General features: G+C 44.6%; 1 protein-coding gene across 3 annotated transcripts in view; it reads left to right on the top strand.

Annotated features, from left to right (window-relative positions):
• GATB (glutamyl-tRNA amidotransferase subunit B) overlaps positions 1-15,488 on the top strand; it is a 107,132-nt gene that overhangs the window by 30,195 nt on the left and 61,449 nt on the right. For all 3 annotated transcript variants that reach the window (XM_072773634.1, XM_072773633.1, XM_072773635.1), the window contains 3 exons: positions 3,904-4,017; positions 6,387-6,585; positions 6,993-7,115. In XM_072773634.1, the coding sequence (XP_072629735.1) occupies positions 3,904-4,017; positions 6,387-6,585; positions 6,993-7,115 (436 nt within the window). The remainder of the gene's footprint in view (positions 1-3,903; positions 4,018-6,386; positions 6,586-6,992; positions 7,116-15,488) is intronic.

Below are 15,488 nucleotides of genomic sequence, written 5' to 3'. Positions count from 1 at the left end.
TAACAAGTTGAGGAGAACACAGTGCTTGCTCTCCAGGAGCTGAACATCTGAGACTGAGATAGACACTGTGAAGGAGATGTTAGAAACAATATCTGCCTTACATTATCCACAGTGGAATTTGGTCTGAGTTGCTACTCTAGAGTTATGGCCAGATGTTAGCAGTTTTGATAGCTTCAGTAAAATGCTTTATTCTTTGAAGATTTAAGGCGGAGTGTAGTAATTGAGAGCCTGAGTTCTGGGCGCCTGACTTCCTGGGTCTGCCACTTATTATATGGGTCACCTTGGGCAAATTCCTTAATCTCTATGATTCCCTTCATTATTTGTAAGATGAGGATTGTAGTAGTGTCTGCCTTAGGATTACTGAGAGGGTTAAATGGCAGATGTATGTGTTGTGCGTAGCATACTTGCTGTGCAATAAATACTCACTGCTGATCATTTCCTGAAGGCAAAGTGAAGCCTCCTCTAAGACTCTGTTGAGAAAGATGTGCTCTGTGAGTTCCAGGGATCTATTGCTTTCCTTCTGCCTGAAAGCTGTTGTGGCTAACCCTGAGATCCTTTGTAGTCACTTTATGTTAATTGCAAAGAAAATTCTGGAACATGCTTTCTTTGGGCCAGATTAATAAGTCTTTTAATTTTCAAGTTACCTCTTTGATCACATCATAAATGATTGGTTTTTGATTTAGGAAACGTTCAGAAACAAGTCTGAAGGCTAGCAGGTGGCAAGTAACACCTTAGAGGAGATTGAGACATCACTGCCTCTCTGAAACCTTGCCTTGATATCCGTCACCTCCATCTTCATTTGAGTTCAACACACATTAATTGAGCACTGCTACTTTTCAGTTCTGTATTGGGCTTCAGGGGTGCAAGGGTGAACAGATAATTCCCATCCTCCTGAAAATTAGTCTATTGGAAATATATGTAAATAAATTCAGTCCAGTGTTAATACTAGCACAAATGGAAGGGTGTAGAAGATCAGAGGGGTACACAGGAAGAATAGTAAGGAAAGTTTCACAGGTTTGGTGACATCTCAGTAGATTTTGAATGGAATGAGAAGGGGGAGAATCCCCAGGTCAGCATGGTTTGTATAGGAGATGGACCATATGTTGGGGGAGTGGTGGTGATGCGAGATGAAATTGGAGATAGAAGTGGGAACTGGATCTTGAAAAGTTTGGCCTTTGTCATGTGGGCATTGGGAGCCATTGAGTGATTTTAAGCAATAGAATGCTGTAAGACTTGCATTTTTAGCAAGATCTTCCTAGTATAGAAGGTGAATTTGAGAAAGATGTCGGAGACGATGGAGGGTTTGTGTCTCCACTGCAGATTCATGAAGGCCAGCAACAGAGTCCTATTTACCTAGGACTGTGTCCCTAACATCTAGTACTTTATAGTACTTTATAGACACTTAAAAAGTTTTTCAGAATAAAGATAGACCAAGTTGAATTTTCCAATTCTGCATCCCATCCTCAGAACATGCTGACCTGGACCTCCATCTGTCATGAGCAGCTTGACTAAGATCATAATAAATTATTTTTTCTTGGCATTCTTTTAACTGGCACTCTCTATTTACCAGCCCCTCTGTGCAACGATAGCATGGTGATGATTGATGCTTATAATTCTGACCCTGAGGTACTTCAAGTCTTCTAAATCATCAAAAAAAAGATTAAAGTATATTCAATATCGCTGTAATGTTTATGTGTTTTCCTAGTTCTTATTCTTCGGAAATTGATGGTTTCTTAAGTGCCTATGTCCTCTTGTGCACACAGGCACAGGGGGAGTCTGTGATCGCTCCCAACCCCTCACTCCCTTGCAGGGCCAGGCGCAGGGAGTTTGTTAGCGACGCATGTGCAGAAATAAGCAACACACACCTGGGTTCTCTTCACGCCTAGAAGGAGGAAGCAGGTTGGCCCCTGGAGGGGCAGACCAGACAGGGACAAGAGAGCAAACAGTGGCTGGAAAAACAGTGGGAGTGCTAAAGCCAGAGCTGGTACAGATGAGCGAGACCGGCAGTTTACAGCAAGTGCACGCTGTGACTGAGCTCAGGAGGGGCAGGGCTCCAGGCTGGGACCCCAGCTCCGCGTTGTTGTGTGCCGTGACCCGAATCGCCAGGCTGGGAGCTGACAGGATTCTCTGCCGGCTACGTTTGTCTTGTGGTAACAACTGCCCAGGAAAACACCAAACGTGAGCAAGTGAAAACGTCAATAATGAGAGCATCCTGTCCACCCCCTCCCCTACCCACCCACACACACACATCTCTTCGTGAGAACCATTGTTCCTGCAGAGCTGACAATATTGCTTGGCCCAGAATGAAGAAGTCCAAGTAGAAGCTGTGAGATGGCTCCATCTTATAACCGGGTTTCTAAAGAGAAGGCCTGTGATGATGCTACCAGGAGGTAGATTTGCTGTTTGGGGTGTCTTCTGGGGGTTGTATGCTGCAGAAAGGAGAGATACCTCTTTGCCTCTTACATTTTGTTGTACAGATTTGTTTTCAAAATCGTGTTTGATCAACAAGCTATTCCTGTGTTGGGGTGCCACACTCATTCCAGCCTGGAGAGCGGGTCCCTAACCACAGGGATTCTGTTTGTCACTCACTAGGCAAGGGTATGTTTGGACTTTGGAGCTAACTTTACTATTTGCCAGCTCTGTGATTTGGGCCAGTTTCTTGGTATCTCTGGGTCTTAGTTTTTTCTTTTCCTGAAATACAGAAATAATACAAATTCCTTCCCTACAGTGTTGGTGTGAGGCTAAAAATAAAATGGTGGCTTTGGAAAGCCCTATGTAAAAAAAAAAAAAAAAAAACAGAAAAAAGAGTATACCAAATATACTAAAGAACGTCATGGATATTCTAATAAAGAATAGAAGTGTGTTTCGTTAGCAAGTACAGCATCCTCAGAAATTTCCCCGAAGCAGAGGGGGGAAATGAGCTGGTTATTAATTTCTTACTATGGAGTAGATGTTCTGGCCGTTACTTTATGCGCTCCGCAAGGTAGATGTTAAATCCGTGCTTCTCAGATGAGCAAACAGAGGCTTCCACTCGCGCAGCTATACGTACCGTAGCAGAACCTGTCTGACCCCAGAACGCAATCTTTCTCCTTATCTCTAGTGTTCAGCCATCTTCTAGACCTCCACGTCCCAGCCCACAAAGTTCCTAAAAGTTGTTCACCTCCTTTTGGGTGGGGAAGCTGGCCAGCCATTTCCTGGTCATTCACTCCTGCAAGTGGGGGAGGGTGGGATCCAGAAGGAACCTCAGCTCCGGCAGCCCCGAGGGACCAGGCCTGTCCCTCTCGAGTTCGCCAGGCCTGTCCCTCTCGAGTTCACCAGGCCTGGACTGAAAGCGAGGGGGCAGGCGGGCCACACTTCCCAGCCGGTGAGGAAATGGCTATGGCCCTTTCTCCAGAAACATTTTTTTCCAGAGTTTCTGGGAGTTCCTCCTGTCTCCGTGGAAGCGTTTCCACCCTCGCTGAGGCGGCCTGGTGAGCTGCCCGCCCGCCTGCCTCTCGCACCCTCCTCTCAGGAACCAGGACCTCTTCTGGATTCCGACCAGCTCCTTGTTCCGCTCGCACAGGGAAGGAGGTTAAGTGTATTCCACGTAGTAACCACTCTGCTGAGCTTTTCCAGGTCCCTCCCTGTTAACTTTGATGCCAGGGCCTGGGAGGAAGGCATCACGATGCGGCAGTTCGCGGAGTGCCCTGTAGGACCCACCGTTGCGCGCATCCTCTTTTTCCCGTAAAGTTTTCCCGCTTCCAGACGGACAGAGCGTGCCTGTGAACCAGAGCTGCCCACACAGAGAACCAGAGATAATGCCTGTTGGAGGGCCAAACTGAAGATTCGGGGAGGATGTCAGTGTGTGGGAGAAGCATTTGTTCAGCCTGGATCTGAGAGGAGCTGTGTGTCGTGCTTCCATAGGTTCTCAACAGGAGGTGCGTAGAAGCGGCGGTGATGACAGGCCTGGCACTGAAGTGCCACATAAACAAGAAGTCTTTGTTTGACAGGAAGCACTACTTCTATGCAGACCTCCCTGTAAGTATGCTTTGTGGCCTGCCCTCTGTAAGTTCTCAGAGCTGGGGAGGGGGGCGCCGTTGGTGCGGGGGAGGGGGCTGTGCCTCTCATGTTTCCAGTCGGAGCTCTGTCCCTGCCAGCGGGGGGCTCTGCCTGGCCCTGATGAAGGCAGGTGCCCCCCGATGTTTACTAGATTGGATGCAGTTGTCCTGATTGCTGACTCCTTGCTTAGCCTCATGCTTCTGCTGGCTCCCTCATAATTGAACAGGGAGTAGAAGCCAGTGTTCTCAGGCTCAGTCCAGCCGTGGTGTTTGGTGCTAATTGCCTGCGAGGTCACATCTAACTCTGTGGCTGATGCAACAGTGAATGCAGACTGTAGCTCTGGAGACAGAGTGATAGCTTCCCTCTTTGAAGTCGAAGTTACCAATAATAGGACTGTCCCCTCCAGGGACATTTCTGTCATCTCACAAGGAGCGAGTAAGTGGACAATAGTAAGCAGAAACATGAACCAGAAGCCTCGACTAACAACAGTAATTGGCTGTGCAGTAGGTCCAATATTAACCTGCTTTTTCCTTAAAATTATAAAGTTTCTTCTTTGGGAGAGGCAAGTGGGAACTAGAGCCAGTTTTTCTTGATGTTGAGCTGAACCAAAACTGTCACGTCCAGTGGGTTTCCCAAAATAATATTTCATTTGATCTGAGCCTCTGAGAGTAAGTGTGCCCTTTCTTCAGATCTAGAAAAAGGATAGTGATGATACTGCTTCACGTCACCCTCCTTGAACTGAAGATGAGGATGAGCTGATCTTTAGTGGGTGAGGGTGGAAGTAGAATTAAATAAAAAATGCAGCCGCAACGTTATGTCTCCAATTGCTTGCTACCATTTTTCCCCTCTGGCTGCCAGCCTTTAGCAAATTCTGTTCCTTAGTAGGATGAAGGGAATGAAGCAGCGTTTTCCCCCGTCTTTTGAGAATGATAATCAGTTTGGTAAAGGTAGGAGACTTAGCATTATGCGATGAATATGAGATGTTTTAATTACCTATGGCTTTCTGTTCTCTCTGGCCCAGGTGGCTCAGATAACCAGAGTTAGTGTTGCCAGATATTATGTGGAACACACTTACACTAAGAAAGTATTTCTTGTTTATCTGCAGAAACAGTTTATTCAAATGTGAGTGTAACTGAGCATCCTGTGTTTCATTCAGCAGCCTGGTTCAGAGTTTAATTTTTACAGATTGAGACTTGCTGTTTCAGCACAGAGAATGAGTTGGCCTAACGGGGGTGGTTCTCAAAGTGTGGTCCCCATGCCACTAGGATCGCATCTCCTGGGAGCTTGTTAGAAATGTAAATCTCAGGCGCTGTCCCCAGATCTACAGAATCAGAGACTCTTTGGGTGGGCCACACAGTCTGCTTTGACCAGCCTGCCAGATGATTCTGATGCAAGGGAAGCTGGAAGAATGCTGGCCTGGTGGCTGAGAGCACAGACTCTGGAGCCAGACCATCCGTGTTCAAATCCTGACATGGATACTTATTAACCCTGTGGCTGTGGACAAGGCACTTAACCCCCTCCGTGCCCGCATGCCCCTCTCAGGGTTGTCATGAAGAGGATTAAATGGTGTAAAGAACTCCAGAAGCACTGCGGCTGCTTTGGCTGCCCCTCTGTGTCATCCAGTTCTCCAAATAGACCTCCCATCTCTTTACGGGGTATTGATGCCTATGGGCATTCAAAAGTCACTCATCTTCTACTTAGAAGGAGGTGAGGGAGTCCTAGCAGCATCCATCGGTATCTTAGTACTGTGTGTTTTCTGTTGGCTGCGAATGAGCATCAGAGTATTTTCTAGTAAGAGAAACGGGGGAAGTTGTTGGGTCAGGGAGGGCAGCTGGCATGACTGGTTAGCTTCAGGAGCAGGAACAAAACAAGCTTCAGTGCACTAGCAACTGCTGTCTGCCAGTGCGGAGAGTAGATGGCAGAGTGCTTAGCCAGCGCTTCCTAATAAGGAGGGTCTGTCAAGAGCCCAGTAATCAGATGCAGGGTTTAGGCTAATGAGCTAAGTGGAAACAATAAATTCTTCTCTTAGAGGCCTCTGACAATGGGATTATTGTTATTCCCCAAAATGGTACTTGGGTAGGGAAGATGGGATTTGTGTTGTTTATTGCATCATTACTGGGGGTGGGGGAGGTTCAGGGAAGGTAAGGGAGAGGGTGGGAAAAGCCAGAAGAGGCCAGGCTAAATTATGGTGCCGTGCATAAACTAATTTTCCTCTGCTTTTTCCCTTTCTCTTTTGTTGTGTTGTATTTTTAAGTAAGTCTATAGTTTCGTGACATAAAAAGAAATAATGAACTGGATTTCAGCTTATATTTATGGCCTAGTGACTGTGTACCGCATGTTGTTTGCAGGCAGGCTACCAAATTACCCAACAGAGACTCCCAATTGCTGTGAATGGGAGCTTGGAGTACAGTGTCTGTGTGGGGAAGAAGCGGAGTCAGGTGATCACGAGGACCGCGAGGATCAAGCAGATCCAGCTGGAGCAAGACAGTGGCAAAAGCCTCCACGATGAGCTGCGGTCTCAGACACTCATTGATTTGAACAGGGCAGGTAGGCTCAGAGATTTTCTCTTCCTGTCCCTCTGGCCACCTCACTTCCCCTCTAGAGTTTTCCCAAACCAGTTGAGGAAACAGGCCCAAGAGTATGACAGATCTCGATCAAATATCAGCGGCACAGCTGACTGGACTGTGATCACCCTTGGGTTTGCTAATGACCTACCCCCAAAGTGTGAACATTGTAGCCACCTAGTCACAGACTCAGTAGCTGATATCTCAAGCAGATGTTGAAAGAACCAAAGTTAACAATGAAAACGTGATGGGGAGGAGAAACCATTCAAAGGCTGGAGCCCATGTTGAGAGCCCATCAGTGACTCAGGATTTTCCTGAGGCTTCAGCCTAATGTATCTGCCAGTCATATTGGAGACCTGCCATCAGGTAACTCTGCCTTGTCTTTGGTAGGAGTTGGCCTTCTGGAAGTGGTGCTGGAGCCTGACATGTCCTGCGGAGAAGAGGCAGCAAGAGCCGTCAGGGAGCTGCAGCTGATACTTCAAGCCCTGGGGACTAGCCAGGCAAATATGGCAGGTAGAAGCCACAGAGGCTGTGTCCCCCCTCTTTTACCTTCTCTCTTTCCACCTCCCATATCTCTTCTCGCTGGAGGTTTGTTCTCTGTATCAGCTACACTGGGGTTGTTTATGGTGTTTTGTCAGCCTTCAGACCTCTGGGGTTTTTGTTTTCTCCTTAGAGTTTTCCTTGGATTCTTTAATGAACCTCTGGTCAAAACTAAACACACTAACAACAGCGCAGAGGCACTGAGCCCAGGAATATGAGATTAGGAGTTGTTAAAAGAAATTCGGCTGAGTAAATTTGAAGATCAGACTGGCTTTATTTAAAGATTCATGAATCAGGCAGCCTCCCATCTAGCAAGTAGAAAGGCGCTCCAAGATGCTGTACAAAATGGTAGGCTTTAATAGAGAGAAGGGGTGAAAAGGGACGTTTTCTAGCAGAGAGTGAATTGTTTCAGGCAGGGTCTCATTTCTTTATGAGGAAGATGAGGGTCTCTTATGCAGATTACCCTCACTAGTGTTGATTGGGAACTTCCAGGTCAGCTGGATAAAGGTGAGGCTCCCAGGAGAGGCTGAAACTTGGTTTGCAGTAGTCAGGGCAGGTGACTTTGCTTTGGGCCTGTTGTTTGTTTTTCTGTCTTTTTCTTTTCTTTTCTTTCTTTCTTTTTTATTTTTTTTTAACACTCTAAGGCCTAGATATTTTCTTCTGATTTCTTATATCCAAATGGTGTTTTGCACCAAGTGAGGATCAGTAAAATAATGTGTTTGAATGGTTTCATCTATCTCAGAAGACACTATATTTATCCAGAATAGCTCTGAATTTGTGAGTTTCTGTGTAGGTAGCATTTAGTTGCTACTTGGTGCTTTTTCTTCGAGTCTCTCTTATTTTGTGAATTTTCATCCAGCTATAGCTGAAGTCAAATTATATCAAGTCTAAGGCAAGATTATGATTTCACAAAACTTTAACTTTGAGATAATATCTTCAGTTCATTAGAAATGTAGTAGAAAATCAAACAAAAGAAACACTTGTGCCATTGAGGCTAAGCAAACTATACATTTTAGGTGTTTGCAAATTGGATATAAAATTATAAGCGTTGGTCAAACTCAGTTTCTTAAGGGCTCACTCTTATGGCCCCTTCCTAGCGCTCCTTTGTCTACTCTTAAGTCCCTGAAAGCTAGCCTCTCCCTTGATTGCCCCCTATTTTCTGTTCCCAGGGCTTTAAAAAAAAACTCTTGGCACTCCAGAGCATTCCTTGAGCTGAGAAAGGCAGGAATGAAGAAAAGATACAGATTCCACATATTGCAGTTGTTAATTCGTACCTCTGTACATTGGTGTACTAGAATATTCCAGAGAAATACAACCAATAGAATGTGTGTATATGTGCATGTATATGTTAAAATTATATGTATGTATCTAGATAAAGAGATTTATTCTAAGGAGTTGGCTGATGTGATAATGAAGGCTGAGAAGTCCCATGATCTGTAGTGAGAAGGCTGCAAGAAAGCAAACTCCAGCCCAATTTTGAAGGCCTGAGAACCAGTAGAGCCAGTGGTGCAAGTTCTAGTTTGAAATGAATCCAAAGGCAGAAGAAGACTAGTATCCTGGCTGGAAGACAAGCAGGCAGGTAGAGAGAGCAAATTCCCTCCCACTCTACCTTTTGTTCTGGTCAGGCCTTCAACAGATTGAATGAGGCCCACCCACAATGGCAAAGGCAGTCTGCTTTACTCAGTCTACCAATTCAGATGTTGCTCTCCTCCAGAAATACCCTTAAGACACACCCAGAAGACTGTTTAACCAAATATCTGGGCACCTTATCACCCTGTCAAGTTGACCCATTAAAATTAACCATTGTAAAGCAGTCATCATAGATGCCAGTAAATACCGTTGAAGATGATGATTCATCTCCCTGTTGGTTTATAATAATAATTGCCAACCTTTTTATGTCATACAATACATCTGTGTGTTACAGAAGGACTTCTGAAATTGTAATGCCACATTTGTTGCATAGGACACATTACAAGCAGCAAATTGTAACATCGAAGTCCTGGTACAAGTTGAATTTGGAGACAGAACTTGCCTATTTGCTATGTTCTTTAAACAAAAGACTGGGATAACACAACCACATGGGTATGAGTGGCATAAAAGCTGCCTACAGGTTTACTATATAGAAGTGAGGCTGTGTTGTGGAGTAAGAGAACTCTCCAGTTCACATTAATGGCTCATGCTGCTTTTTTTACACACATAATGAATAACATAAGTGAAGTATGGGCTGGTTGGATGGTTATCCGCTTATGCACTGAGTGTTGATTCTCTATTGCTTTAAAAAAGTTTTTATTATTCCATTCTTCCTCAAAATGTCTGTGATTCCTCGCAAACCTATGGAATAATAAACAGGCCACCTGTTAGCTGAGAAATAGTCCCATCTGGGTCCTTGCCAAGAGATAAACCATAATGGCAAGAACTCATCAGTCAGTGACAGCTGAGAGGATTCATTAAATCTCATTTGTTGTGACACTTTTTGTTGCTTTTAAATACAAATCCAGCAGCTTTGCCCCTAGCGCAGCAACAGAGTGGCTGCGGTTGTTCTAAAGTACTGTAGGGAGGGAAAGTCTGCCTGGAGTCTGCAGGGGTCCAGCTTTTTGTGCTGTTACCATCCCCAACCCCTTTGCTCATCCTTGTGTCCCACCACCATAGGACCGCCGTGTTGGCATGGGAGACCGCATCCTGAGAACTGAGGACTACCCTAGAAGGGACAGTGGACCCCCAGAGTGCTCTTGGAATAAAGTTTAAATTGCTCTGGCCTGTGATTGAGTGAGTTCCTGATAGTTTTGCTAATGAGCATGGATCAACTCAGCCTGGGTTCCAGAAGTCATTTCCTGCTCAGCGGACATTTGCCACTCTTGAGATTCTCAAAGCCGGCTGTTGAGTTGAATGTGTACTGGAGTAGATATTCTCAGTGTTTCAGTGATGATGTCTGTCACTTGGAATACTTAGCATGTGCTCATCAGTTCACTAGGCATTTTTTTAAAGACTTATTTATTTGCTAAGACTCATTTATTTGAGAGAGAGAGAGAGGTAGAGGAGGGGCAGAGGGAGAAGGAGACAAGCAGAATTCCCACACTGCAGGGAGCCCAATGCTGGGCTCCATCCCAGGACCCTGAGATTGTGACCTGAGCCAAAATTAAGAGTCAGATGCTTAACTGACTGAGCCACCTAGGCACCCCTCACCCTCACTAAGCATTTTTTTTTTTAAATATTTATCATCTTGTTTAAACCTTACAGTATTCCTGGGAGGTAGGTGGTATTACGCCTGTTGTACAGGTGAAGAAGCTGAGGTTTAGAGAGATTGGCTTGTTTGCCCAAGACCCACCAGAAGTGACTGAGCTAGGATTTGAGCTCAGGTGTGTCTGAGTCCGGGAGCCCTTTCTGTAAGCCCTACATCATATTGCTTCTTAGTGGCAGCCACCACAGTGTCCCAACTGCCATAGATGACAATTTAGAGAAACAAGATGGCAGAGCATGGGTGCTGAGGCTGCTGCAGTCCCAGACCTGGGTTGGGACCCTATCCTACCCTCTTCTAGCCAAAGAACCTAGGCAAGAGATTCTGATTTCTCTAAGCTTCACTTTCCACATTTATAAAATGAGTCCCCAGATATATGGAAGAGGAAAGGAAGAAAATGAAGAGGAAAGGAAATCAGATAGAGTTGGGACAGCTGGTTGTGGTGTCACTGTGTACTGAGATGGGGAAGACTGGGCGAGGAATGGCTTTGTGTAGGAAAATCTGAAATTCCATTTTGTATGTGTTAAGTTTGAAATGCCTGAAGGATGTCTAAGTGGCTTTGTCTGAAGCTATATCGTAGGGAATGAACGTGATAAAGTACTAAAACTTATCACAGGCCCTGACAAAAAGCCAGTGCTCAGTAAGCGTTTGCTGCTTTTATTAGCAATAATAAATAGTATTACTTTTACAGAATCTCCACTCATTTTGGATAAATAAGCTTTGTGAAATACATTCAGTAAAATTTGGGGTGTGTGTGTGTGTGTGTGTGTGTCAGTGTCAGAACTTGTTTAAGTCCTGGAGAGCTTCCAGTGATCAGAATGAGATAGCTTAACAGACCTCTCTAAATCCTCAGGCCCCTGCTGTTTACAGAAACAGTTTTCTGTCCTGATGTTATATTTCTGATGTGTGAATGTGTTTTAGAAAAAAAATATGTAGCTGTACCATATCACTGTGCTCAGTGGTATAGTTTTCTAGTTTTGCTGTTACAAATCTCTGCTTCTGGAGGGTAGAAATTGAGTTTGATAGCATTCTCATGATGTGTGAATGAAGGCCCTCCCTCAGTGTTGCAGAATGCATTGAAGTAAACCTGACTGGTAAGTCTTTTGTGCACTTGAAGCAATTTAACTTAATTTGTTTAAAAGGTATTTTGTCTTCACTGGGTAGAATATCTTTTGTTAATGTTTGGTACTATATTTGAATCCAGGCTAGTGGACTCTCTTTCAACACTGCAGGATACTAAATGATTCCTCTCAATTATGTAGTATGTATGGCCTTTTCTGGGAGAGACCGAAATTCATGCTTTTATTCCTTTCCAAGTTAAAATTCTAAATTGTGAATGATGGTTTCATTTTTAAAAGCAAGTGAGGCCCAATTCAGGGTTCCCTGAGTTCAAAAAAAGTTGTTTCCCAAGAATTGAGATTTGGTTGAGCAGAGCTCAGCATACGTTGGGAGTTTTCCTTTGAGCTGAATGGGCCTTTCAGATGATTCCAGCTGTAGATTAATCCTATTCAGACAGAACTTTAAAACTGATCAGGCTCTTTTGGTGAGATGGTAACCAATCTGCCTACTCTTTGCTTAGGAAAATACCAGAGTTTTGACTTGTTCAACAAGGTATTAATTTATTGAACACTCAGTGCCAGATCCAACTCTAGACTCTGAATATAGCAGTGGAAAAGACATTATTGTTCCTGCTACGTAGAATTTATATCTATGAGGGAGATAAATACATTAATAAAGTGGTAAGTGCTTTAAGGAAATAAGCAGGATGCCATGATAAAGAATAACGTTGGAAAGTGAGAGCCTGGCAGAGGAAGTGACATTTATTTGAGACCTAAAGGATGACTCAAGGCCCTAGCCAGCATAGGACTAAGGGGTGAGCACTCTCGGGAAAAGCTAAAGCAAAGTCTCTGAGATGAGGAAAAGCTTAGAATATTCTGAGGTAACATAGGTAACACATGAACACATGGCCACTGTAGGGAAAGGATAACAGGCAGGGGTGTGTGGCATCAAGTAAGACTGAAAAAAAAGTAGACAAGGGATAGGTTTCCAGTAATAGTGAGAAGTTTGGATTTCATCCCAAGTGTACTGTGAAGTCATTGAAGGGCTTTCAAGCAAGGGATTGACATAGTCTAATGTTTTAGAAAACCACTCTGGCTGCTCTGTGGAAAGTGCATTTTAGTTGAGTAAGGGTGGTAGAAACAAAGAGACTAGTTAGAAGTTTTTGCCATGGTCCAGATGAAAGATGATGTTGTTTTGAACACAGTGGTGTTGGTAAGGATGGAGAGATTAAGATGAGTAGATTCGAGGTAGATTTTAGAAGTAACAGGATTTTTTAACAGGCTGGTATAGAAATTAAGGAGCAGGAAGAAATGAAGGATGTCTTCAAAGAAGCTTGAGGAGCTAGGTAGCACTATGGACTGCAGCTAGGAAGATGAAGACAGGAATGGCTGCGTGGAGAAGAAATCAGGATTTAGTTCTGGAAAGTGAAGTGTCTGTGAGACCTCCAAGTGGAGGTGTCAAGTAGATGGTGGAGGTAAGTATGAGACTCTAAGTAGAGGTCTGAGCAGAAGAGAGAAATTCAGGAGTCATCAGCACATTGATGGCATTTAAAACCACTTGCCCCTACAGAGGGAGTGCAAGAAGAGGGTCCTGAAGTGGATGGGAAGGCAAACACCAGCAAACGAGATGGAAGTAGAGTGTCCATGGAGGTAGGAGGGGAGACCAAGAATATATAAGATCACAGCAGCTGAGAAAAGAAGATAGTTGAAGATCAGTTGGTATGTTTCATGCTGCTTGGCTGTCCAAGGAGGTGAAGACAGATCAGGTCCTGTGTCTGTTGCATTTGGCAGCCGGGAGGGAGGCCACTGGTGACTTTGAGGAGGCATTTTCAGAGAGGCGAGGATGGAAACCAAGAGAGGTTAGGAGCAAATGGGAGGTGAGATAGTAGAAACAAGCTGTGCCACGAGCAAGCAAAAACGTGTTTGAGAGGATTTGCTGGAAAGGAAGGCGGGCAGACCATAGCTTAGTAACTGATGGAGGAAGAGTGGGGCTCAAGGGACCAGGGTTTGAGGTTTTCGTTTTTTTCACGAGAGGTACTTTTGCATGTGTCTCTACTGGAAGTACTGTGGAGAAAGTGAGGTTAATGATGGATGTGGAAGAGAGGAGGTAGCTGAAAGAATGATGTTCTGGGGCAGGAAGATGGGTGAGGTTGGAAACCTGGGTGCACCCCTCCAGACCCTTCCATTCTGGTCTTAAAGGTAAGATTAATTCAAAATAGACTGTAGTCGTGTGCTAAATTCTGTGGTATTGACTGTGTCTCTTCTCATAGTTCAGAGGAGCCACCAGTGGAGAGAGGCTTATTGATGAGAGCTTCTTGGAGGGAAGGTCGTAACACTACAGTAGGACCCTGAAGGATGAGCAGAGGCTGAAGAAGAGACAGTAACACTCATGAAGAGGATGTGCTGGAGCCAGCAGACTGGGCAGGGACTCGTATAGAGAAATCAGAGCCTTCCCTTGATTGCAGGAAGGTTCTCTCATGGAATGAGTAGTGGGAAATTGTGGGTCATGTCAACCAAATCCGGGTGAGAGCTCTTCAATACCAGGCGGAGGAGATTAGATGGTCCAGTTGGAGCCGGCCCTGCCCTTGAGCAAAAAAAGAGAAAGATGAAAACCACATTGGAGCCGGACGAAAGTCACAGCAATATTCTGGCCAGATGGACAAGGAGGGTTTGCTTTAGTAGAAGTCAGGGTGCAGTTCTGTAACTTGGTCTGAAGTTCTGAGTCCTCTGGAAAGGGCGGCAGCCGTGGATGTAGAGAGGCGGTGACAAATAGGAGGGGCATTAGAAGAGAAGAACTGACAGGGTCCAGTTGTCTGTTTGGATATAGAGGGGAAAGAAAACAGGGCAGATGACTTCCGGTTTCTCAGACTAAGAATCTAATGATGTCAGGAATAGTTGGGACTTCTTGAAATTCAGGGAAGCATAAATTGTCAAAAACGTTGAGGAGTCTGTGCTAGAAACATAGAGTAACTTCTGAGCTGGAAGCACCTTTGCCCTGACAGTCAGCATGGGTGGCGTTGGGGCCGCACAGTGGGGGAGCTCATCCTTTGTTCTGAGGGAACAAGTGGAGACAGTAGGACAGACAGTGGCGGCCGGCAGTCTCAAGCTTGGAGGAGGTCGAGCCCCACAGCTAAGTGTTTGGATAGGGAGCAACAGATACCAGAACCATGGACTTTCTTGGCATGGAATTTCCTGTTTCATTATTTTAATATGATTTTGCTGCGGAATCTTTGGGAAAATGAATTTATTCAGCCTGTCAGAACTCTTAGGTTTGGCAGGTTCTTTTTAAATGTAAAAACTCAAAAAAAACTTAAAAAAACTTAAAAAAAAATAAATAAATGTAAAAACTCACCTAGGAAAATAAAAGTCCAACATTTTGTCTTCTCCTTCTGCTCCGTTTGGAAATTGTAAATGAAATTGGAGCATAGAGAATTTAAACTTTACTTTGTGGGGTGTAAAATGTGATTGTTTTTTATCTTCATCTCCTTAGTTGTCTTTTAGGATTTTGCTTCTCTCTCCTCTCAAGAGCCTCTTAGTCCTCTCCACAAACCACCTGTCTCCTTAGGGGTTATTGTTCCTAATCTAAAGGGGCTTTCTGGGTCAGAGAAGATCCTCCCAGAATGGGGGTGGCCCCCTCTGAGTTCTTCCACAGACTCACCCCTTCATAACAGCACTGTCTGCAGCAGCAGATCCTTACAGCAATCAGGAAGGATTCAGAGTCCTGCTTATAGAAGGAAGAGATTAATATAGTACCCAGAGGAAAGAGGAAGAGACAAACCCAGGTTTCCAGCCTTGCCCTTGAGTTGCAAATTCTCAAGGACTCTCATGGATCTCCTGGGATCACTATTGGAAATCCACTCTCCATTGGAGAGCTATGTAGGGTTATCCGATGATCATTTCTGATGCCTTCCCGCCCAGCTCAGCTCTGACACTCTGAATAAAAACTCAGGATAAAACTGCAGAGTAATTCTCCATTTTAACAGTGTTGTTTTTCTAATTTGGCACAAAAGAAATTAGATTTCTCCAGTTGGTATATCCAGAGTTTCTCCTCTC

This window comes from Canis lupus, chromosome 13, assembly GCF_048164855.1.
Source record: "Canis lupus baileyi chromosome 13, mCanLup2.hap1, whole genome shotgun sequence".
Lineage (NCBI taxonomy): Eukaryota > Metazoa > Chordata > Mammalia > Carnivora > Canidae > Canis > Canis lupus.
The sequence above is the reverse complement of the archived record's forward strand: the minus strand, read 5'-3'. Positions and strand labels throughout refer to the sequence as shown.